General features: G+C 44.5%; 1 protein-coding gene across 3 annotated transcripts in view; it reads right to left on the reverse strand.

The window, feature by feature from the left end:
- Positions 1–10421: 10421 nt before the first annotated feature.
- Positions 10422–26182, reverse strand: part of Dora (zinc finger SWIM domain-containing dorado) — a 219791-nt gene continuing 204030 nt past the window's right edge. For 2 of the 3 annotated variants that reach the window (XM_075688469.1, XM_075688478.1), the window contains exons 25-26: positions 25863–26040; positions 10422–13413 (exon numbers count right to left, since the gene is read on the reverse strand). In XM_075688469.1, the coding sequence (XP_075544584.1) occupies positions 13194–13413; positions 25863–26040 (398 nt within the window). In that variant the 3' untranslated portion in view covers positions 10422–13193. Of the gene's footprint in view, positions 13414–16106; positions 16209–25862; positions 26041–26182 lie in introns of all 3 variants that reach the window. The other variant, XR_012827326.1, reaches the window with a different exon arrangement.

Genomic DNA, 26182 nt, shown 5'->3' on the forward strand with positions numbered 1-26182 from the left:
AATAGCCGTAGCCATCGCCATGGCAGACCCCACATTTACTTATGTCTTCACGGACTCGCGCGCCGCAATTTGGGCCTACGAATGCGGCAACGTATCTAAAGAAGCAGCGCGTATACTACTAGCGAGCTCAAAAGAGGGCAAACGGTGCCTCTCCTGGTTCCCCGCTCACATGGGGAAAGACATTCACCCGCAAAATGCCAACCTCAATGAAACGGCCCACGACCGTACGCGAGAACTTGCCCGCCGCGACGGTCCCACGGCCTCCGAGGGGCTGGACATTCAGTTTAATGACCCGCTGCTCACTTACCAAGAAATCACCTCCCACTATCGGAAAGGCAGAACCAAATTCCCGCTCTCACACGCCAAACTCGAACGCGCGCAGGGGGCCGCGTTTCGAATGCTACAAACGGACTCGTATCCGTCACGAGGCCTACTAAGCCACTACAACTCAGAAATCCCGGCAAATTGTACAGACTGCCCAGAACTTTATTGCTCACTCTCACACATGCTATGGCAATGTACCGCGTTACCAAAGGGGCCTCTCTCCAGTGAGCCCGAATAGGAAGAAGCCCTCAAAAGCACAGATCTCAAATACCAACTCAAGGCCATCCAGAGGGCCCAAGAACTGGCGGAGCGTCACCACGTTCCCGTCCCGACTTGGGCGTCGCCTACGGTTTCGGCCGGAGGAGTTCCCCGCGTGGGATCTCCAACGGCTTGAAACTCGTCAGGACTTCAATAAAGTTCTTGACTGACTGACTGCAGCACCCTTACATTTTTTCGAATCGTTCTAATCAGTTACTGCGTGAAAAAGGGCTTAAACTGGGAGAGGGCATAGTACAGGCATTGACCCGCGGCCAAGCTCGTAAAATCGCGTCGCTTTCGGCTGAAAATGCACAAGCTGCTCCAGCGGAAGCAAAAAAGGTATAACTTCAATACCCGAATCCGAGCTAGGCCCGAGGGACAACAAATCAGTGGAGGAGAGCCTGCCAGCTGACCAGCTCAATGAGAGCGTAGCACTAGAGTGTCAAAGTTCAAGCCTGCAGGAAGAGCAGGCTGACGCAATCGCAAGCGAGACAGCGTCGTTATTATCACCGGCCTCAAAGAACTTTGATCAGCTCTTACGTGTGGATAGAGAGTCACTGGCAGCCGAGCAAAAGAATGATGAGAGCTTAGCTAAATTACATCACACAGCCAAAGAAGGCATTGCTAGGCGCAACGTGACGATACATGAGAGAGGAGGATTGTTGTATCGGCACTACAGAGATCGAAAGGGTAGGATTTTAGATCAGTACGTTAGTCGTACCTACTAAGTATAGGGAGGACCTTTTGAGTCTCTGTCATGGAAATGGGTGGTCCGGCCACCTAGGCATAAACAAATCAAAGGAAAGATTGCTTATGGAATGCTACTGGCCTGGCTGTTTCAAAGACGTAGAAAACATTGTAAGATCATGCGACGCCTGCCAGTGCTCGGGTAAACCAGGAGAGACATGGAAAGCTCCACTAAAGGTAGTGCCCTTAATAACAGAACCTTTCAGACGACTTGTAATAAACACGGTAGGGCCTCTAACAAAAACAAAATCAGGTTACAGGTACTTGTTTACGAAGCTGTGTCCGGCTACAAAGTTTCCAGAAGCAATCCCTCTGAAAGAGCTCAGCTCCACCGAAGTAGTAGACGCGCTTTTGACAGTGTTTGCACGAGTTGGGTTTCCAGCCGAAATTCAGGCGTATCAAGGGTCAGTATTCACGAGCGCACTGACTTCCACATTCTTGCAAAAGTGCGGGGTAAAGTTAATACACAGTTCTGTCTATCACCCTCAGTCAAACAGTGTAGAGAGGTGGCATTCAGTGCTTAGGCGAGTTTTGCGTGCGTTCTGTTACGAGCATAAGGAGGACTGGGAGAACTGTCTGCCGGCAACTTTGTTTGCTTTGCGAACGGTTCCAGTGAAGCGACAGGGTTCTCGCCAGCAGAACTAGTGTATGGGAGGACACTCCGTTCTCCACTGAGAATGTTAAGAGAGATGTGGGAGGAAAAAGGGGAGAGTCCAACAGTGCTTGAATACGTGCTAAATCTGCTGGAACGGCTAAGCGCAACCCAAGAACTAGTCGAAAAGAACATGGGAGTAGCTCAAAAGAATGACAATTATATTACGCGAGGCTTCGTGCGTTTAACGCCGGAGACTAGGTAAATCCTCAAACCTTCAAGAAAGAATAAGCTTGAAGTTCACTGGGACGGGCCGGTTAAAGTGTTGCACAAACTTTCAGATACTAACTATGCTCTGAAAATTCCCGGTCGCAGGAAGGAGGTGAGGATATATCACTGTAATTTGATGAAGCCGTATATAGAGTGGAGAGGAGTCGTTAACTATACCATCAAAGAGCAGGATGGCACTAGTACCAAGTTTAAGGAGTATAGGGCGACCTCCAACTCTGAAATCGGCCTAGCAGAAGTAGTAAAACATTCGGTAAGCTCGCACGCTCTTAGATCCGAGCAGCTAGATGAGCTAAACGGGGTGTTAGGGGAATATCTGGACAGATTAAGCGATCGGCCGGGTAGAACCGAACTAATAACGCATGAAATAGAGCTGACATCGACCGAACTCGTAAGATCAAAGCCTTACAGGGTGTCTTACAGGGTGGATGATGTAGCAATTTTTTCGGACAGCTGGGAACAACACGTATCGCACCTCAAACAGGTGTTCTGACGGTTGAGGGAAGCCGGCTTAACGATGAAAGCGGAAAAGTGTAGATTTGGTTGTTCACAGGTGACTCATCTGGGCCATGTTATCGGCCAGGGCACGAGACGGCCGGGTGAGCTGAAAATAGCTACGATTGGAGAATTTTCTCAACCGCGCAGGAAAACAGACCTTCGTTCATTTTTGGGACTTGTCGGGTACTATCAACGGTACATTCCGAATTACTCCCAAATGGCAAGTCCATTAACGGACGCCCTCCGAAAGGGAGCACCGATTAGCGTACACTGGGATAAGGACAAAGAGAACGCTTTCCAAAGTTTGAAAACGCTATTGGTTTCTCATCCTGTGCTTCGCGCGCCAGACTACACAAAGGAATTCATAGTTCAATGCGACGCAAGCGACAGAGGAATGGGCGTGGTACTTAGGTCGGCGACGATAACGAGGAGCATCCTATCCTCTATGCCAGCCGTAAACTAAATGTAAGAGAGGAAGCCTACAGCGCTTCAGAGAAGGAATGCGCTTGTTTAGTTTGGGCCGCCCAGAAGTTGTCGTGTTACTTGTACGGAGCGAAGTTCATCTTCGAGACCGACCACTGTCCTCTGACGTGGCTCAATCAAATGTCACACAAAAATGGCCGCTTGCTCCGATGGAGTCTCACTCTCCAAGAGTACAACTTCTCCGTTAGATATAAGAAGGGAAAGTTGCATAGCAATGCGGATAACTTGAGCAGACTAATTTGAATTCTGCGTTTGAGGGTCCCGCCTAAATTTTAGGGTTACTAGTGTTAATTTTGTTAAGCCAAGAAGATCCCCTCTCATTTAGCAGGATTCCCTCCATGATTGCTGAATTTGTCGGCACGAAATTGTTTCAGAAATTGGCATAACGAAATGCAGGATTTTTGTTTCTGCACTTGTTTTTTTTTTGAAGCCTAGCGGGTCTAAAGTGAGAGCCAATGTACGTCATCTCGGCGCAGAGCCGTGTTGTGGGGTTCATTTTGCAGCTGCCTGTCCTTGTTGGATGTTTTGGGTTGGTGACTTCATTACAGAAGTGGTCGCTGCGAGCTAAGGCATCACCCCCTGGCTTCCAGCCGTTCTCTTCGTGCCCAGCGGTTATCTGCGCTAGACAGTCGAGATTTTCCGGGCCATGGAGGCGCTGTTAAGAACGGCCAGCTGCAGTGCAAGTTTTGCTGGCAAATTGCGACAGTGGCCGCAACTTCCCTGGAGCGCCGCCGCCAACCTCTAGCCACGGCGTGACTAAGTCGACTTTGTGTCGGGAACAATACGCGCGTCCTCCACTCTACGTCGCTTCAGCTAGGATGCGTTTGACGAAGCAGGCTTTGTGTTGAAACCGCCACCGTTACGCTCTAGCCTCGTCGCCATTGTGACTGAATGAGTTCGGCGGGCCAACTATCGTTACCGAATCCACCAACGCGGACCTGATCTGCTATGAGTGGGGGAGTTGCCGCGGGAACGTCATCGGAGACCTCTTCCCATGCGCCGACCAAGACGCAAGACAATGGCTACCCGGTCGCGCTGCGAGGGTCCGTTCCGAGTTCTACGAAATTCGTGTGATGTCGGTTTCGGACCGAGAACCTGTGTGTGTGTGTGTGTGTTTGTTTGTGTGCGTGCGTGTGTGTGTGTAAACCATCCCGCGGAGAGGCGGCGTGTTTGCGATGACTGGACGAACGTTTCCACCACCTTGGAATCGGGGGAGGGCCGAGTGTTTATAAAGGGCTGCTGTGCGGATGCTCGATACACTTTCTTAAGCAGTCATGTTAGACTGAGACACTTTCTTAAGCAGTCATGTTAGACTGAGACACTCTCTCAAGCAGTCGTGTTAGACTGACGTACTTTCTCTCGCAGTCATGCTAGACTAATGAACTGCATGTAAATACTGTAAATAAACCCATATTCCTCGTTCTCGATGAGAAGCAGTCCTTCCCTTCATCAACGTCTTCAGCTTGGATAAGTTGGACAACGGCATGGGCCAGCTATATACCTTCTAATTCATGCCGGACTCCAATCTTGACAACGGACCACGAGCGATGGGATTGAGCCCGCAATCCTAACAGCGGGTGTTAGCACTGGGCCACTGCTTAAAGACAGGTTCGATCCCACCATCGCGGTCACGCGCCTCTTTTATTGAAGGGGCGAGACAGAAACCAACCTATCACAACATGCCTGGAATGATGCAAGGAAAGCTACGCGTTAGAAACATTACACTTAAAGGTTTAGTCAATAATGGTCAACGGGCGCGTAGCCAGGACTTTTTTTTTTTTTCGGTGGGGGTAAGGTTCCATTATTCTCCGTCAAGAGGAAGCTTTAGCTTAGGTGCTGCTATCTGAATACATATAAAAGGATAATTCGTTTTTCTCGGCAACCACTGCCCCAAATTTGACGAGGCTTGTTGCATTTAAAAGAAAAACTTAAAATCTAGTGACTGTTTGTTTCAAATTTTTTAATTAGGTCGTACATTTTTTATTAAAAATAGGTAAATATAGCAAATTTTCAAAAAACGAAACTATAAACTCTGCAATAAAAATGATATCACAATTTTGTAAATTCCATCTAATAGTACATCTAAAGCGGACAAAATTGATGTTACACATGAATCTAAAAAATTTAGTAATATGGGAATACAGCTTTTGCAGAACCCTTGTACACAATGTAACGAATTTAAATAGCATAGATAGCATTGGTTAATCTTGACTGCAAGTCCACGTTAGTCTGGTTGTCTAGCTATGTTGCGGCGTTTAGCCAGTCGTTCGATGCGCTGTTCGTCTGTTTCCTGGGCGATTAGTTTCCTCTTCATCTCGTTCTGATGTCGATTCCAGGTCTCCTCCTGCTTATCACAACTGTCACCACCCATACTGCCGCCTCAACTGTGGTTGCGGCGCACGCGAGCTTTCCTTTTCAATCCTCCAACATGTTATCAGGCATGCGACGCAGCTGGCGAAGCGAGCGGAGGCGAACGCAACGACGAGGAACGCGGTGTGACGTCATGTGCCTCCTCGGAGCACGGCCACGGTGAAATCGCAAGTTCGCAGCCAGTAAAGCTTCCGCTTTAAAAAGTTCACCTGGCGCTGACAAACGCTCACGCTGGAACTCATGAGCACATGACACAACCACCACGTTCAGAGAAAGCGCGAGAACTGAGCGTGAGCGCGGAGCCACAGAACATTCAGGCCTTCAGGCATTCCGAGCTTACACAGAAGGGCGAAGAGATCCAACAAGACGGCGGCGTTAAGTCATGTGACCGACTAAGCGCAAATCAGCGCAAAACGTATGTGTGCATGAAACAGACCATGGTGATTCGAATGTGTAAAGGCAGTCACTGCTCTGTACAACGGCAGGGGTTGCAGGCGTAGCAGACACTCTATGGTTGCAGAGGTACGTTGCCGTACTCTTCTTTCTCGATATGTTCGGATACTGTAGGAAAGTAGGACATGATTGATTCGGTTACGCCTTGTGGTAGGTAGTAACGCGCAGCTGTTCCGGCATTCTACCTGTCGCTTTGTGACGTTTCCTCTCGATATGCTTGTGCAGTTTCGGTCGTTCATTTCAACTTCTCCATTTATCGTCTGCATAGGAAGTCTGATTCCGAGTGCAGCAACTTCACATTGCTGGCTGACATCTCTTTTCGGAAGAGCGTGCGCTGAAGGCAGGCGTGGTAGAGACTTAATATTCGGCGATATGATCACGTAGTACGTATTGGACTGTGTGTGTTGGTCCCACATATGACCGGGACTTGGACGTTCGGATCTAATCGGGATGTCGAGGATATTCGTGGTCCAATGGGACGTAAGATATAAATCGACATACTGAATTTGTCCGCTTTGAATGATCTAATGGATGCATTTTAGAGAACCGCGATATTTGTTCTTGATGCAGAGCTATTAATTTGTAAACTTTGTGGTTCTATTTTCTTTCTTTTAATTTTTTTCTAATTCGTTTAACAAAATTCAGGCCCGAAATAGAAATTCCGCTGCCAACAGCCACTAGAATTTAATTTTCTCTCTCAAATACAACAAATTTCATTAAGATCGGTCCAGGGGTTCTCTCAGAAAAGCGTTTTTGCATTATACATGAATTTGAATAGGCAGCGAGTTGGGCCCGAGCTAAAGCTTCCTCTTAAGTTTCTCATGCTTGGTTTATCCTAATAGAACTATTACCTTGAGCAGGCCCTTCATCTGCCTGAAGGAGTGTAGCAATCTGCACTTGTCTGGGGCGGGCGTTCGAAGGGCATGCGCCGTTGTTCGCAGGCGACGTGCCAGGCATAAAAGTGAGCAGGGTGCCTGCCGGAAAAGTTCGGGGGTGGGGGGGGGGGGGAGCTGAAGCCCCGGTCGCGTGTTTAGAATTGCGAGTAGGCACAGCGGGGCGTGCCACTTTTGATGGCCGGAGCTCGACGTTTCTGCGCAGGCGCGAGTAAGAGCGGGCGCGCGAGAGAAAATCTGGGGGCTTTTGCTCTTTGAATATATGACAGCCTAGGCACTACGGAGGCGGTTTCTTAGAGCGCGTTGTATTCATTTGTCCCCTAGACATGCCGGCATTGCGGAGTGCGGTCGAGTTGGTTTATACACTCCGTCGCTGGCTGCCCGCGCGGTGAGGCAGTGGGCGCGGACGCAGCTTGGTGATCGCTGTGTCTGAATGGACAATGTTCTGACTGGTGCTGTATAAGTCGCGGGTCGCTTTTTTCTTCGCGACGATAGATCGGTTTTTTTACAAACGGAGGCCTCAGGAGAGCACCTGAGGTTACATTAAAGCAGGTGGCGCAGTATCTCCGGGGCACCCAAGCGGTAGCGGGGGTATCAAAGCTGGAAGCAGGGCGGCCCGTGGGTTGGGGCCGCAGAGGCCGAAGCGTGCCAGGGGGTGTTCGCATAAAAAATTGGTTGTCCGCGATAGCGGACAGCCGATCTTATACTCCCCTGGCATGCGCAGGCCTCTGCGAGCCCCAACCCACGGACCCGTCCGGCTTCTAGCTTTGATGACTCCGTTGCCGCTTTGGCGTCCTGGAGGCGCCGCCAATAATGCGAAATAATGACACGTTGTTTTCATTAGTAAAAACATGATCGAATAAATATAATTGCGTCGAGCCGCCAACTTGCGATGCTAAATTCAGCACTACCACGCCCCGCGAGTTCTGCCGGCACGCCTAGGGACAAGCGCATACAACGCGCGCCAAGAAACTCCTCCATAGTACCTAGGCAGAGTCGCATTTTCAAGGAGCAAAACTCCCATTTCCCTTCTCGCATCCCCTCTTACTCGAGCATGCGCACAAACGTCCGTCGTCTCCGCAAGTGCCGCGCCCCGCTGTACCTACAAGCAGTTGGAAATACGCAGCCCGGTCAGCCTCCCCCCAGCTGCACCAAGTATGGTCAAACTACCCATTGAAAAATACTGTTCGTTACAGCTTTTCAAAACATATTCCACAGTTGCACCTTAATCCTGTAGGCAAAATGCAAACCACAATTCATGATGGTACGGCTAGTAGTCTAGAAGGATAGAGGCGTCTGTTCCGACACCGAGACCTCATCATAATACACGTATATATGCATACAACTACGCAACTGGTTGTACTTACAAGCTACAGTAGCAGTGGGAAAACGCTCAACTTTCGATGATAGTGTAACACCACATACTAGGTGTTGTGCTTCCGTCTCAAGGTGGCATATAATTCCAGGAAAGTATAAAATGCTATTTTAACCCCTGTGAATTACCCAAAGAAACAACCTGCCCGATATATCATCGGCCATTCAAAATAAGGCATTTAATTAAAGGGACACTAAACGCAAATACTAAGTTGACGTGGACTGTTTAAATGCCATTCCAGAAACCTCACGATGGTTTCGTGCCAAGAAAAAACTTAGTTTACGAGAAAACTGTATCTGAACGTCCGAATAGCTTTATCACAATTCAAATCTCCCGCCACCCGACCGGGGGAGTGGTGACGTTGCATACGCAATCACCACCCTTTGCTCATGCTTTGCTGCCGTCGGCGAGTAAAATGGCGCCCAACAGACGGCGGTACCGAGCCAAGACAGAAAAAACAGAGCGATGGATTCGCCGCTGCAACTGTTGTTTGGTCAAGTGGCGTAACCCGTTCGGGCATCCCGCGACATCACATGGAAATTTAATTCTTTAATGCTTGTAGTTTGTGCGAGTGTCGCGAGCCAGCAAAACCAGCGCAGCACTACGCGATAACGAAACTACTGAAACGCGAAAGCGTGGGCGGCGCAGAGTCGAGAAAACGAAACCTTTCGACCGCCCGCGTCGTTCTCAAGGGTAATTTCAATGACCTCTTTTTTTCTGAAAATGAAAAAGAACTGGACAAGTAGCATTTTATTTCATCTTATAGTACAATACAAGGATGTTTTCTGCAACGAGTAGTTTCGAGCTCTCTTGACTATCGCCGTCTTTCATCCTTTGCGGTGCGAGTATTAGTGAATTTAACTGAGGAGTGCTTTGGTCATCAGGCAAGTGCTTGAATGCCCCGGGGGTGTCTAATCACGTTCTGCATTTACCTCAATTTCTCGATTACTAAGGCTCTGTTCGCGATAATATTGACGCCCTAGATTCTCGGGCACTAATCTGTCACTTCAGCTTCATTTAGTATTTGCCTTTAGTGTCCCTTTAAAGCATGTAATTCAATATTTGCCAGTCATAAGGGTATAAATAGGTTCAGCAGCAGAAAGTAGTGTGGTTGGTTTTGCCCTAATGGAACAGGCTGTGCCCCCTCCCAATTGTAACTTGGCCAGCCAAGTTGCAGCGTAGCAGCTTGAAACATCTGTTGATACTCGGGACTCTTTACATATACAGTCTTGTTTTTAAAAATTTTGGAATTACAAGCTTGATGGCATTTCCAACATTGCATTTGAAAGCAAAAAAGTCCATAGTTGTTCTAACTCTAAATAAATTTTGTTCTTGGTGCACCATATAAATCAGAATATAGTTTGGCCCATTACCTTGAAGTGAAAAAAAAGGAAAACAACAAAAAATCACCGCAACGCGTTTATTTTGACAATGGCATTGCTCATCCATCATCAGAGCTGCACTCTCATTCATTCGAACTTGCAGAAGTGTCGTCAGAAAACGACCAACCGTCTGTTGCTGGCCGCCTACCACAGTGCGTCGTCCTCGGTGCCACAAGTGAGCACTACATAAGACCACCAATGATGTTTTATGTAGATTAAATGCTGACAGTTTCCCTCTTTGTGCTAGCCAATATCACACACTTTTTTCAGAACGCCAAACTGGCGCTGAGTGGACATGTTGCCGTTCGCTTCAACAACTTTTATGGTGAACGCAGCTGAAAACTGTCTCCGCATGCCACTACTCACTGATCACCGAAACAAAAACAAATCACACACTAAGTCGATTGAAAGTGTGCACACAAGAAACACTGACAAAAAAAATAACATTTGGATATGGATACGGCTTTGGCTATGCCTTTGCCAACCTGCACGCCTTAAGTTGCCAGACAATTCACTCTGCTAAAGGCTGCTATATAATATGAGGCGCGACCTTAGACTGCTTTTTTCAAGAAAATATCTAGATTTATATTCTGGTTTATACACAATGCCAGAAATGGGTTTAACTTAAATAGTACCTTCATGAAAAATGAAAACAATGGAATCATCAAAAAGCACTTCCTAATAGCTACTTAGAGCAGACTGCAACTTGAAATTAGTGATGCACAGGTGATGCATGCAGGTTCAGAGAAAGGCAGGAGTCACTCATAACATAGAAAAATTTATTCTAGGATGAAATGCTAGGACAGTGACAATCACGAGATTGTTAAAGTTTACACTAACTTGTTCTGTAATGGTAGCAAAAATGGGTAAGCAGTAGAACTGAACATAAGGTTTATAAATAATATCACAAAATTGCACAAACAGATACAGAATTTGCAACTGTCTGTTGTAATGAATGCTCTAGTGTCGTGGTATGCATTTGAATGTCTTCCCTTCTGAACTGTTGCACGCGTGAAATGTGAAGCTTGTGTTGGTGGATGACGGGAGGTTTCCTTCATGGACGGGTTAAAACTCTTCTGGCAAACAAAGAAGCTCCAAAATAAATTTGTAAAACAATCACCATTGTCAAATTGATGGTGAATAATGAAAAATTCTTAACATAAGTTTAAAACGCTTCTAACATTACTTTTGTGAAGCACACAACACTCTTAGGATTTCTGAAACACCAATACTGTTTTTTACAAGAACAAGAAAAAAATTGCATTAACTAATGTGAGACCTTCTGCTTGAGTCACGAGTGATTTAATGGCAGACGAAAGAAAATAAACCTTCTCATAACAAGGCCGGGATAATGTAACAATTCTATTCAAATTTTTTCCTTTTTTGCACTTCATCAGTGGTCCGAATAGCGTTCCGCCTACATTGATCCACAAGATTGACCGATGGTGAATGGTGGATAAGAAAAGCATAGAACGAAGTGAAAGGAAGCATTACATTATACCGGCCCAAGTGTCACAAACGCTAATCATACTAGCCTGTATGAAGCAAAACCTTGTACACACATATACACACAAAAAAGGGGGAAGGGCTTTGCCAGCACATAAATTCAGGCACCCGTGTGAGAGGTTCTAGCCCATTAACTTTGAACCAAGAACTTTGCAGACGACAGCTTGAGAATGCATGCAAAGGAAGGGCATGAACGACTGACACTACTGCTAACCGCTCGGATAAAGAGTGCAAAGCAGGAGCATGTGTCTTTTATGAAGCCCGAGATTTTTTTTTCTGATGGCAATACAATGGACCTCCCAGAAACATGATACCTGCAAGCCCTTCTACACAGCTTACATATCAGATGGATGCAAAGTATGGTCATATGTCTACAATGACAATAGACTGATACACTAATGGTGATTAAACAGAGGAAAAAAGGTGATGGTCACTAGGACGCACTGAAACACCACCATCATCACCACAACAGTGAACAACAACAAACGAGAGAACAACAAACATCACCAGACACTGGAAAAAATTGTTTTCACGACTTGAGCACTGATGTACCATGATGAAAAACGCCTGAAAAACTTGCGATCAGCCGCCTGATGCTGCTCATGTTCAGACACATTCACTGCATCAAAGTTTCATGTTACGGCCAACTTGCTTCAGTAACATGGTGGCCACGACAGTGGTGGCAATGACACTGGTAGGCCACACTTCGGAAAAGGCAACGCCGAGTAAATCGACATGGAGTGCAGCAGCTCTGCTCGAGACAGAGCCGAGCACTGAAGTATTACACGTGCACAGCCTGCGCAGAAGCTCCATGCAGACACACATGTGCAGCAACCACAACTGGCTGCCACTCCACATTCAAACACGAGAAAAACTGGCAATGGCATGCACCCATCTCAGCTCTGCTTTTCGCTTGGCTCCGCAGAAGCTGCCACACATTAGGAGCTGCCTCAAGAACACCGTCCTGTGTCGAGTTTTAGCTGACAAACAGAATAATAATAATAATAATATTAAAAAAAAACATTTTGGGAAAGCTAAACTTTAAGTCCTATGAACTAAAGGCTACAGTTGCACACAGACAAAACAAATAATTTTCCTTTGAGCAAAATGGCAAATAACAACATAATTTCACAAACATTACCACCTGTTTTCACTATAAAGAGAAGGACAAAGAAACCTAGCCTTCCAGAACATCATACAATGATTGTGGCATGCATAATACATGTTGCACGCACAAAACAAAAATGGATACAGAGAATACAGAGCACCAGCTAAGGACTGAGCAATGAAAACAGCTACTACATTGGTCAGTACATGTGTACTAGATCAACAGCATGCTTTAGTATTGGCTTTCAGGATGTGTCTACACCTGCAGCCAGTGCCAACCATGGTTGAGTTCAAGCTAGCACCTCAGCATGTCTTTGCAGCTACATGCAAAAACCAGAGTAGCAGCCATGCAGCTCCCACTGCTTGCTGCAAGTATGTCATTCACAAAGACACAAACATGACATGTCCAGAGCAAGGAAAATTCCTTGCAGCCTGCTGGAACTTTTCAGACAAATGCTGTTTGGACAGACCTGTTGACAATTCCCTCTCTCTCTTTCTCTCACACACACAGACACACACGCACACACACACACGCATGCACGCACACACACACACACACACACACACGCACGCACTCTCTCTTACACCACACACACAGTGGGAGTATGCAATAAATTAACAATGTTACATCTGCTGCAAGTTGCAGAGGCATTCGCACAAACAACAAGGTCCCTCAGGCCAAATATGATCAATTCCCAAACCACTCTCACTGAAACTTTATCGGCACTATCCAAGGCTGGTGTAGGCAGAGACTTGCAAAAGGTTTACCCCTCAGTCGTGCACACTGTTGCTACATGAAATATGCAGAACACCAACGACAGAGACAGAGCCAAAACAGAAAACACAAAGGAACACTGGTAAGAAATGAGTTTCAGTTACAGCCATCAATTTCGTGTGCCTAATAGGCTATGATGGCGTCAGATGGGAGGACTTGATGACGCCATGGTATTGATGCGTTGCCAGAGATCTTTCTTGCAAGACTTGGAGCGCCGCAGGCTGTGCAGCAATTCTGTAAACTGCACCATTCCGCCAGGAGTCAGCATAAAAGCTGCACGGGCGCTACGAAGGGTGTTGATGAATTCATCATATTCAACCGAGGTGATGTGGTACATCTTGGTGTGGGTGCAGGCGATGAACCTGTCATGTAAGGAATGAACAATGGCTCCAGTTAAAAATAAAAATTAACAAGTTTGAAATGACAGACCAAAACAGAAACTCAAAGAGCAAGCAAACACTAACAACTTATTTTGCAAGTTCTGTGCAACAGTTTCACCACTGAAGTGTAGCTCTGCTTCATGGCAACATGGGATGCATTTGTTTGGAAGTTCTTGCCTTGAAGTGTGGCTTCACAAACGCAAAGATTCTGCCTTCTTACGCAGCTTGATAGCAATGTGGCTCTTCAGGTCTGCCTTCACAGCAGTATGCTAATCTTGCCGTGGAGCCAATTAGAAAGGAGCAAAATCTGAACATAGCCCACTCCTTCACTTTGTACTTAAGCTCCCAAATATTTTGATGTGGGCTATATACATAAAATTATGGTAAGTCACCAGCACACGGCATTTAACTTAACACCCCTGTGTGTACCTTTTTCAGTGAAACTGTTGCATAGACGTTTAGCATATATGGCCACCAGTATTATCAGCCATTTTTAACAAAGACCCATGAAAAACCTGGTGCCCCTACTAAGCCACAGGAAGTCCCTGTGCCCACCCTGATGTAAAGAGAACTAAATATTTCATTAGCAAAATTTAATAGATGGATTGAAATTTTAGTGATTAAAGTAACAATTTTAAATAGCTGCAAATGTAGAGTGATGATGTTCATGTTTGTGGTATTCAAAACATGACAAACTTCAACAATGTAACTGCACAAAATCTGTGATACCAAGTATGATACGTACTTCACCCAAACAATTGCAGCGGCCTTTGGGTACATGCAAATAAAGCACTGGCAATGCTCTTTGTGAGAACCTTCTTTGGAAAGTATGTCAAGTAAACATTTCAGAAATCAATAGTGGCAGTTGTAAAACTCGCCACACCTTGAGCAAAAGATGCCAAGGCATCCCTACAGAATGAAAAAGCCACCAAAAGTATCTGCATTTAGGGACATGACATTACAGTTCGCAACACTAGTGCACACCCAGAAGTAGTATAAGTAAAAACGACGAGCTCAATAAATGAAATGTCAACCAAAGGAGCCAACCATCACTACCGATTTTTAGGAAATGCTAACAATACAGTCGATCTGTGATATATTGAATTCGAAGGGGATTACGAAATCGCTTCAATATCGATAATTTGAAATATAAACTATGCCTATCTGAAGCTTATCTGAAAGGCGCTTCTTGGACAGTCTCCCGAGATGAAGAAAAGCAGTAATTTACGCATTTGTTTCTACAATGCCACGACAAATGCAAAAGAGTTAACTTGTTTTTTGCACATGAATATCACAAGTAACTTGCATTGTGGAATGTTCTTTGATAGACTGATTGCAACGCTAACACTAAAAGGCCATATTGCCTGCCTGTGAGAAAGTGGTGCGCCTTGCATGCATGGATGTGCTTGTTGCACATTTGTATTCAGAAAAAGGTAGAAATGAATGGAGCACGGAAGCAAACCAGCCCATAAGGACCGTGCCGCCATCAGCACACCTGTATTGCGAATCGCAGTACAGGTGCCATTTAAATAGTCAAACATCATACGTTGGGAATGAGTCAACCAGGCAGGTGCTTTTATATTCGAAAGTAGCTTTTAGCCTGCAGAACACCAGACTTTGCTCCCACTGGCATGTCATTGTAAGTATGAATTAAACGTGTTCGGTGTGGACTGTGGGCCTACGAATCGCACAGAGTCGTGTGCGCCCCTCCGTGATATTCTTTTTCTGAAGGGTGGATGTAGCATATGGTGGTTGTGTTAATGCAAGTTGTCATGTAAAAATCTGTCCAAGTGGAAGTTGGGATCAGATTCAGTTTGGCCGCTCACGGAACCCTAAAATGCCATTCACAGAAACAAATAAAACCTGGCCGTGCAGACATCTACTGTTTGGCATCCCGTGTCTGGAGTCTGGCATCAGTCTGGGAGCCCTTTTGCATTCTTGAAACAGCGTGGGGGCCACAGGTAGTTTGCTTCACCGCATTACACGGCTCTGTTGCGGTGAAGCTTACTTTATAAAGCACATTTTTCATTATAATGGAAAAAAAAAAAAGAAAGCTCGCAGGCACGAGCATCCACACTGTGACAGACGGACCTTTCTCATTTCTGCTGCTGCCTTTCATATTCAATATGATAGCATCTGCTAAAACAGTGTCGTTATGTTGGCATAAATATTTCTGATGAAGTGATCGTGGTTCTGTTAGGACAAGCACACTTGCAGGGGTGCAGCAATTGATATATCGAATGTAGCGGTGAACAGGAATTCGGTGTACACGGTGGTCCTTTATGAAAGGGAACACGTGAGCACGTGGCTTGTGCTCTGTGGAGGTAGAGTTACCATATATGGAGCATATACAGTAACTCGAGAGCACACATGCCGAAGCTGTTATGGTGCAGCATGGCGTAGGAATTAGCGTTTGTATCAAAATGGCACAACTGGCACAGGAGTCCCACCCCTGACTGAGGGTAATCAAGAAGAGTGAAGCTAATTAAAATTATTTTGTGAAATTATTAGACTACAAGGTTAAATCAATGGAGCCTAATCAAGAATATTTAAGAGTACCTTGAGACCAGCTAGATATATTTAAGTAATCTTAATTATTAATTCATCAATCAAGTACAATTATACAAATAATTAAGCCTACATAATTAATTAATGAAACAATGCAGTTTAGTTACCTAAGGTAAAGTTTGACCTGGTGCACTTGTCTCTCCTAAACCTCTCTGAATCAGGTGAGGTTTATTCATGCTATGCGGGAAGTGGGGAGCCAGAGCTGCGTACTGCAAAAAAGTATGCAAAAACTCTACTGGAGTTGTCTAAATATGCATAAGCCTGCCCCCAAATTTAAGTTGCTCACCCCCAAATTTCAAGTTGACCCACCCTGAAACTTAAGTTAGCCCACTTCTACTTAGACTTCCCCATGCATTTTGTATGAACCCTACGTATCCCTATGGGTATTCTCTCTAATAATTTCTTTTTTAATTGTTCCTCATTGCTTATAAAGCCACCAATCATCTACATTTACACTATTACAATGATCAGGGTGTCTGCCAAGTTGACATTTCCAAATTCCCCGAGTTCTTCAGATTTTCCCCGAGTGCCTTTGCAAAATTCCCTGAGTAACACAGAGCTTTGTTTTATGAGAAGACAGGCTGACACCATGTTGCCCGATGCTTTCACTCTCTAGTAAGCACGTTAAAAAAAAAGAAACGCCTTAACACAGTTTGGATAGTAAGGAGTAGCGTTTATTTTATTCAAAAGAGAAGGGAGGGGTTAGTAAAATGTAAAGCGAATAAAATATCTTCAAAAAAATGCTAAAGCCCATTATAAATCATGTCAAACATTTTCAAATAGGAATAAAGAGAGATGCATACAGAAGCTTTTTTTGAATATGAGCTCTTTCTATCAACTGATAGCAAGCTCATTGGTATGAGGCCTGAACTTTGTCACAAGTGAGCTCTCAGCAGCTGGAAAATCAACCTCAACTGTCCTAACATACTCTCAGCCCATGCACGCCTCAGTGCTGTGTTTCACTGCTCTAAAGAGTTTATTTTGGTTTGGGTGAGGGACACCTGCATTTCGACGTCAGCCAACACTTTTTTTGACCTCAAGCTCCTTCAAAGAAGCGGCGGCACACTTCCTTTCCCGTTCATTCCTCAATGTGTCGGTCCTTTCTGTTCTTGTACTCCTGCCACCGTGCATACACCCTGCGGACCATCTGCAGCATCCTCTTGGTCAGTTGTACTGTCAACGTAAGACTTTTCGGACTCCCTAGGGGCCGCGAAAACGTTGGAAAAATCGGGCAGTACGAATAACTGAATGCATGTCTTTTACTGTCTCAAATCGCCACAGGCACATCTGAAAAAGCTCTGAAGGCCTGCCACTACGCATATCGGTGCTCGTACTGTGACAAAAACGGCGGGTGCACGCATGTATAATTAAGGAATACATACTGTGTCCTGTGATAATTGCCCCTTTGCCACGCTTGTTAAGCTTTGCTGCACTACTTCGCATATGCTTCACCGCGTAACATTTCTGTACTGAGGCGAAGCTGACTTTCAGGAACCGGCCTTGTGCAACGCGCTGGTCTCTCAGAGCTTCGAAGTCAATTGTAAGGATTAGAAAGGTGGAGTTGATGTCATTGCTGACAGCGGTGAATTCTTGCAATGAAAACCATGGCACCGAATGCGAAAAAGCTTAACAGTGAACGTCGAAGCAGCTAGGCATAGCGTTGCCGTGGTGGTGGCTACGCCTCGAACCCACATGCGAGAGCGCCGGTTCGAGGCGGCGACAGTTTTAGTTTAGTGTAACAGACTATTGATTGTTTTAGTTTAGCATGCGCTATACCATTGCATACGCGATAAGATAGTGGGTCGTCAATGCGCATGCGCAGAACACTAAACGACCCATAGAATATAGCGTATGCTAAGCAGCGCATGTTTATTAGTTTTAGTTGGCCTGCGAGATCTTCTGATCTTAGAGGCCATATGCCATTGTAGCGGCTATCTCCCAACTTCACCTATGGGTGGTGCTGACATCTCGTAGGTTGCTTTTATTAGGCTTTGAGTCGTTCGAAATGAGAAGCGATCTCGAAAACTCCACAAAGTTATCCATAAAACTCTGTCACCAAGGTGGCTTGAGACTAAGCGAAAGCCGTTTACACAGTCATTTGCTATGAATGAAGTGAATTTTACAAAAACGACAAATTCTATTCGAAGTGGGCAGCCGGGACTGGCGCCATGTTTTATGCAAACCACACAAAGATGATAACACTAAATCTAAGAAATAGCGTGCTTACGCTATACGCTATGGGTCATTTAGCGTTCTGCACGTGTTCAGTGACGACTTGCCATTTTATAGCGTACTCAATGGTATAGCGTACGCTAAACTAAAACTGTCTATTTAGCGTTACCAAGTGATTTATGTAGCTTGCGTAGGACATGGCGGCGGCCCCAGCCACCTGCTTCTAACTGAATTTGGCATTGTTTTTTTTCAAAAATTCACCTAGTTTGTAGCAAATAACTGCATAAACGGGCTTTGCTTAGTCTCAGGCTGCTTTGACAGCAGAGTATTGTGGATAATCTTGAAAAGTTTTTGAGGTCGGTTCTTTTTTCCATGTGTCCAAGCCTAATGAGAGAAACTTCTCAGACGCCCCCGCCACCTAACGGTAAAGTTGGGAGATAGGCGTGATGACATCCTATGGCCTCTAAGATAAGGAAATTTCGAAAACTATGCTGGAAAGATTGTACTGCTTGTACTATTTCGCCACAGATCGGTGGTCATAGAAAGTACAAATACAATGCGCTCCTGGCTTCCGTTGCACTGCCTCTTGCACTTTCTGGACGCACACACAGATAGAATCAGTTAGGTGCACTATGTAAGAGAAATTCAAAGCGTAATTCAATAGTGTCCCGCACGTAAACTACGCTATCACACTATACTAAATCTAATTTTCTGTAAAATTTGGTTGCGGAACGGTAACGCTATTTCCCTGAACCCCGCTTTTGAGCTAACATTAAACGAAAACTGTCTAATCAAAATGGTGGCGGTAATGGCTTTGATTAATGCCATTTCGGACCAGCGGTCACGGCAAAAAGTTAGGAAAATGGGATGGCGGAGGGTTCTTGCGTTTAAAATTTCAGATGTTTTTATACATTGACTCTACGGGGTACGTGGCGGTGCCGCGAAGACATCGGAATTATCGGGCATGTCCCAAAAATTGGTAGTCTGTACATTGACAACTCTTCCAGCCGATGACATGGCATCAAAGACGATTCGTTAAGATTCCTCTGTTACTCAAGCCAGCATTAGGGTGACTTTTGTTCCCTTTCAATAAAATTGCAGCTAATTTTCCGTGATAGAAGCACAAATTCCCTTAGTTTCCCTGAGTATTTCCAGACTATTTAATATCCCTGAGAATTCCTGGTTGTTCCATTTGGTAGACACCCTGAATGAATAAATGGCATAGCTTTGCACATTACTGATAGAAGCACAAATTCCCTTAGTTTCCCTGAGTATTTCTAGACTATTTAATATCCCTGAGAATTCCTGGTTTTTCCATTGAACCCTGAATGAATAAATGGCATAGCTTCTCACATTATGGATTTTTGTGCAGATACAAGGCATTACACTCCTTGCGTGGCGGACAGATCTTGCTGGGGTACTCACCAGAGAATGCTTATGCATTAAAATATGCTGGGAGTGCGTATTAACTAGCAGGCATATGTTGGCACTTCCATGTTTATAGTGCGCTACCATACCAAGTGCAGTTTGCTAGCCGCAGACGCTGCGCTGCAAGACCCCGCCCATTGCAAAACCATCTAGCGTGGGAGGGAGTCCAGCAGTCAATTGCCTATCAACCGTGCCTGATTATTCTGGCCGCTAATAGAAGACACTACAAGCGGACGTGCTTCCCCTTGCTGCCTGTTGCTGGCACTCTACGCAGCCTCAAAAGAGCACAGGCCACATGCTTCTATGTTCTCTTTCACAAAGGTCAATACTGTGTATACAGTAAAGTATATTTACACATGGTAGTGAAGGTGCCATAGACACCCATGTCTTGCAATGGCGGCTTGTGGAGGCATGGCAGTGCCATCTACATTTCGCAGGGCCAACCACTCGGTGGAGAAGAAAAAACAGTTTGCCCTTGGAGACTTGCTGCGCTAAGTCGTCTATTGTGCCAGCTAACATTACATCGCATATACAAACCACAGAACAGTACAAATGAAGCGCAAGTTAGAATATTCGCCGTAACATCGCGTCACAATGTAACCTGGATACATCCATTTGTATATATAGACCTCATTCTATAATGGCACGCATTACACTCGCGAGCCTTAAAAGTTTTGCATGAATTCATAGGAATGGGTTCACCCAGATTTTGAACTAAGTACCACACGCATGCGTCCGTAGTACCAACACACATCTGTTATTTTGGTGTTAAGATAAAGGGAACATTACATTGAAATAATTCACAACAACCACACTTTATTCTTCACTAACACAGCATGAATGCCACCTGTAGTTTTTTTTTATATCACTGAAGACATACAAAAACTTCATAGTGAAAAGGCACTTACAAAATAAAGTTACTGACCAAATCTTATAAAGTTATACACACATATTGCCATTATTTTCTATGGCTACACATAAGAGAGTTTTGACATTACAGTGCTGAATACAGTGATACAATCTCTGCATATCTCAGCACGCATCGCCATGAGCCATGGAGGAAGGAAAAATATAGGAGGGAGCATTACGTTACGCAGCCAGCTTTGGAAAGCGAACTCTCCGTTAAGCCACAGTGGTGGCCCAATACGTGACCTCTTGCATCGAGATCACGTAGCAAGAATCAAAATTTGCTGAGGTGTTTGGTTCCCAGTAGCTATGCCAGCAGTTTTTATTCAGTGCGCGCTTGTTCAGCTGCCCTGCTATAACTCTGCCTGCAGAGTGGCAACACTAAAACTAACCGCATACTTTGACATACAATCACGTGCTGGGCCACCACTAGCCCAGCAGATTTCGGCTTGGATCGTGTTGCTGTATGCTCCCTCCTCTTTTTTTCCTCCCTCTAAGCCATGAGAAAACTTAAGCAAGCCTGCACAGTTTAGTACTCAATTATTTGTGAATTGAAGAAAACAGTCTGTGACTTCACATTTTTAAAATTCTGATTACACTGTCTGTACTTTTTCAAATGTTTCCATTTGCGACATATTGGATGCATAATTTTCATAAATGAGTCTTTTGCCCCGCGAGATGTAGTGGCGCTTCAATCGCACGACTGTAATTGATGACGCTGCTCATTGGTTTCAAACTGCATTTTAGCCTTGCCTTTGCGACCATGTGAATTGACCTTGCACATAGTATGGTGCTATACTTTTATACATGAATAGGATTTCCAAGGGGATGTTAGAACAGTTTGATTTAGGCAGTAGTTCAATAGAAAGTTTTAAAATCGGGGCCCCAAAAATTTGGGGCTCCAAAGAGCTTTGCGGGTATTAGTGTTGGGGCATGCAGGAGTGAAGAGTTTAGAATAGGGCTCTGCATTTACGAATAGGGCTCTGCGTTTACGAATAGCGTCTTGCGTTTACAGCACTACTACAGCGCCATAGAAAAGCGATTATAAATAAATAAAATACACCATCCTTATGACAAGAAGAGTAATTTTGACATTTGTGTTTCCATGTTTAATTGCAATTCAGAGGTTATTCTATTAGCAGCGAGCAATTAGTTACGCTAAGTTTTGTGTAACCAACTTCATGTGCCTTCACCAGCCAAGTTAAGCCATGTTAGGCCTACAAGCTATGAAATCGACCATTGAATTCAGAATCAGTGGCATCTAATCAATCAATCTTCATAACACACGCTAGTTGAGAGAAAACGATAACTGCAGTCACTTCTCCTAGCTCGCGAACTTCCAGCATTACTATGAATCGAACCCAGTTTGGTGCTAGGTTAGAGCTGTCCCTTCGGTCAGTGCCGCCATGTTTGTTGATGCAAAGTTTTTGGGGCAGCTTTTGGGGCTCCTGCTAAATCAGTGAAATAGGGTGCCTGACGCAAAACCTAAATGCACATTGGGTCTCGCGCATGCACAGCGGCTTCGACGCTATTTCTCTGGGGCCCCAAACGTTTGGGACCCCTATTCTATAACTCTCTAATATATTGGAGTATGATATATCTGTGATCGACTGTACATGTGTTTGGCTACCTTTTCTTTGTATTGGTGCAACGAAGGTGAAAAGAGCTACTTTTGTGCTAACATAATTGCAAGCTTTTCCTGTGTTCTTACACACAGCATCCCTTTTAGTTCACTACAATCCTTAGATAAAAGTATAACCAAGAAGCTTAAATCATTTGCTAAGGAAAGGGAATGCTATAAAATGTACTTCACCATGGTGCTGGCACGTACCCCTAGAACCAATTGTATAATGGCGAGCAAAATTTTGAATGCTACATGATGCATTGCTTGATTTTTTTCATTATATGCATGTGCAATGCTGCAAACACGGCAGCTGTGAACAAAGTTGCCATCATGTCACGACTTGCCACCAAACCCCAACTTTAGTAGTTGACTTGATGAAGCTGTGTTGGTTAGGCCTTGTGACCTAGGAAGTACACCTGTAACAAAAATTTTCTGACGGCTGGTGAAGTAGCTTGCGACAAGTCATTGTAGGAAGCTCAGCATCGATAAGTTTGTGCCCATATGATCAATTGTGAGATTTAAATATAAGGTAAATATAGCCGTAGTGGTGGAGTTCCAGGCAAAGGTGGCCAACTCCTGTGTCTGAAAAATTGGCTGTCGACAGGCAGTGTGCGAATACTCAAAACTTCAATTAAATGATCGATTCAAATTGGACATTATTGAATTCAATTTGAAACACTTGTACTATTAGAAATATTCGAACCCACAAAAACTGTTGACAGTTCTTGAAGTCAGCTTCGCCGCAGTATAGTCGTCTTATGCGGCAAAGCATACAAATCTTTTGCAGTGAAGCATCTTTGCCGTGCAGTGAAGCATATTAAAAATAAAGCGAGGTGCTGTCACGGGGCCCCTGCTGGTGCTTATGGCTACCCGACGCTATCAGGCGCCACGCAATTTGGAAGCGCGGCATCACATGCTGTGGCAACGGTGTATACTGTGCTGCCTCTTCACGCACTTAGACAAAACCAGCTGCCAGATGGAAACTTCTCTATTTGTGCTACTAATCTTGCTAGCCGCCTAAAAACAATTTCCAAACTACAAATAGTACCAAACGGAAAGCTTGGCATTGTTTTTATACCCTCGCTCTTAAGTAGTTGAGTACCACTAGGATGCTTCAATGGCAAACTGGATTAGAAACCTGGCTTTAGAAACACGAAAAATTTCAATGTCAAGGAACCTAGATGTTTTAAATCAACAAAAGCTTCTGAAGAGGCTCCTTCCATGTCAGCACTGAGAAAAGATTTGATAAGGTCATCAACAAGCAGCAATTTTCACTTCCACAAGCATGGGTTAAAAGTAGGGGTGTGCGAATCCCAAATAGTATATTTCGAATTGTATAATAATAATAATAATAATAATAATAATAATAATAATAATAATAATAATAATAATGAAAAGCCAAATATTGAATTAAATAACGAATATCACAACGAAAAATTTCACAATATTTATTGCTTAGAAATTGAGCAAAAATATACAGTGCTCCACATTCAGGAGCCTCCTAGCATAGCATAACAAGAATGTTGCAAGCTATCAGGTACACAGAAATCAAGATATACTGTGCGGTCTACTCTTATTAAAGGAAACATGAAATTAGTATGCCAGCACTGATTACACCTCAGTTCTAGTCTATCAAGGTCTGGAATATGTTTTTAATGAACATAATTTTTATTGAATAGCATCAAGTTTTTTCCCCCCTCTGAAACTAATAAATTACTGACGTTCTATTGTACTGAATACCAACAAGGTTCTCAGTTCAATAGTGGACCTGTGATTTGAAGTAATCTTTTATTTATTGCACAGAAAGTTTTTCTTTTCAGTTTTTCTCCAAAATACAAAAGTGCTATGCCAACTTTACCGCAGGTAGGTTATTGTAAGGACAATCTGTGCAACATATGAAAGGAACGCGCATCACATGACTTGATTACTGCACCTCAGGCGCCATCTATGTCACTTTATTGTTGGGTTTGGCTTGATTTGCATCTGTCCACCTGTCAACCCCTCCCCTCCCCCGTGCCCCCCTTCCTCCCTGTTCATCCGTCACCCATTGCCTCTTGCTATTGTTTGCGAGGCAGTTTGTCGACTTTCCATAGCTGCTGTGAATAGATCTGTACTGATTTGACACCAAACCGTAACTTTTGTTGTCAACCAATGAAGCACCATCGATTAGGCCTAATGGCCAAGGCAGTGTGGCCGTGACGAAAATTCATTGCTGGCCGATGTGGTAATGGGTTGCAAGATGTCGCAGAATGCTTGCCGCTAATATGTTTGTACGAGTGGCTCATCAGTGATCGATGGCTGTTGAAGTGACGTGAAGTTTGCCCCCGAGTATCCAACAGGACCTGCAGCGCTCACAGTGACAAAATGTGCTACTGCGTCAGCCAGGGAGGCCCATCTACGGTGCACTTGGCACTCCTTTTGTGCCAAAAACGTCAAAAAAGTAAAATGCTCACCCGGGCAAACATAAAGAGTCTCTACACTAAATATATAGAATGTTAAAAAATTGAATAGAAGATATTTGCAAAGCAAAACTAGTTATTTGAATGTTCACTTATTTGATTTGATTCAGTGATATTTAAGTATTTCCACACCCCTAGTTAAAGATATATGCATGATGAAATTTTGGGCCAGAAAGAAGATCCATGTGAGCGGTGGTGTAAGCACAGTGCCAACTGTTAGCTTGGCTAGCGAAGAGGTACCTGCCAATGCCAGACAGTGTGTCCAGTCAGCAGCTCTTTTTAGTGTCTGAAGGGGGGGAGGGCGAGGGAAATATCAGCGTGTATATGCTTATAATGAACATCTAATATAAAAGAAGGTATTTTTGTGTCAAATATGACTTCGTTATAACGAGGTTCAAATGCAGAAAGAGTAAGGCAAAGTTTTGATGAGGGCACAAAAATGAAAGATTTTGGTACATAAGATTACCACAGCAAGTGAACAGCTTTTGTTTATCCTCAACCGTATGTGCATTCAGCAGTCAACTGGTGCTGTGAAAAAAAAAATGACCATCTCTGTATAGTCTTTGTAAAATCTCGGAAGTAGTTCGCGAGTGATAAGGTCTGCTACCATGTCATGCAACGAGGATTCTGTAGCATGACTGGCATTCAAAGTCGGGAGAATGAGGAGCACTGTCCTCCTCAAATTCCTGGGAGCTAGGGCAAATAAAAGTTCTGTGGGGCTAGTAGTACGAAGACACTTTAGTCATCCTATGATCATCCTTGCAGTGGCTTTGAATCTTCTGATAAGAGACTATACATAAGTGCAAGAAACAAATTTACGAAAACTGTCCCATAGACCAACACCAGTCAATCTGGTAATTCAGGCACAGATAACATTTCTTTTGTAACTACTTTCCAGTTAACTGCGCCTGTGTCTCAGCACCTTGTATTATTTTTTCCACTTGAGCTGACTGGTGCGCATGTGTGACGTATCTGCTAGTCTCAAGGTGGTAAGCTGTGCAGAAAATATCAGACCCTCAATAAAGAGAGGTGGTCACATATATATGTGCAAAGATAGATGCCTGCATAAAACAAAAGCACTTGACTGTGAGATGAGCCAATAGTTTTGCCTTTAATAGTTTTGCCGAAGTGCACATTAGGGAAGAAAGGAAAAAGAAAAAAACAAAGATCAGCTGCGGCGAAAGGTAATGAACAGCCATACATACCATGTCACTACTGCATATAAGTGAAAACATTAAGAAAAGCAGCCTGATAAACCAGTGTCAATCACTCACATTTGCTGGCACTTCTGGATGAGTGGTGTGAGGACATGAGATCGGATTGGCATAGACAGTGATGCCGAGCCAGAGCGCGATAAGTGATGGGCCGTGTCCGTGACAATATCATACAAGATGAAGGGGCTGGCTACGCTGTTTACTGTACAGATGCAAAACTCTTGCAAATAGGAGGTACCTGCACAGAAAAACCACCAAGCACACATACAGCAAAGTTAACAGGCTGGAGTTCACAAGGGCTGAACACAGTCAAATAAAAGCCATAAAACAGTGACCTGTGTCTATCTGACCATAGATCCACATGCACATGATATGAAATT

Source organism: Dermacentor variabilis, chromosome 1, assembly GCF_050947875.1.
Source record: "Dermacentor variabilis isolate Ectoservices chromosome 1, ASM5094787v1, whole genome shotgun sequence".
Taxonomy (NCBI): Eukaryota; Metazoa; Arthropoda; class Arachnida; order Ixodida; family Ixodidae; genus Dermacentor; species Dermacentor variabilis.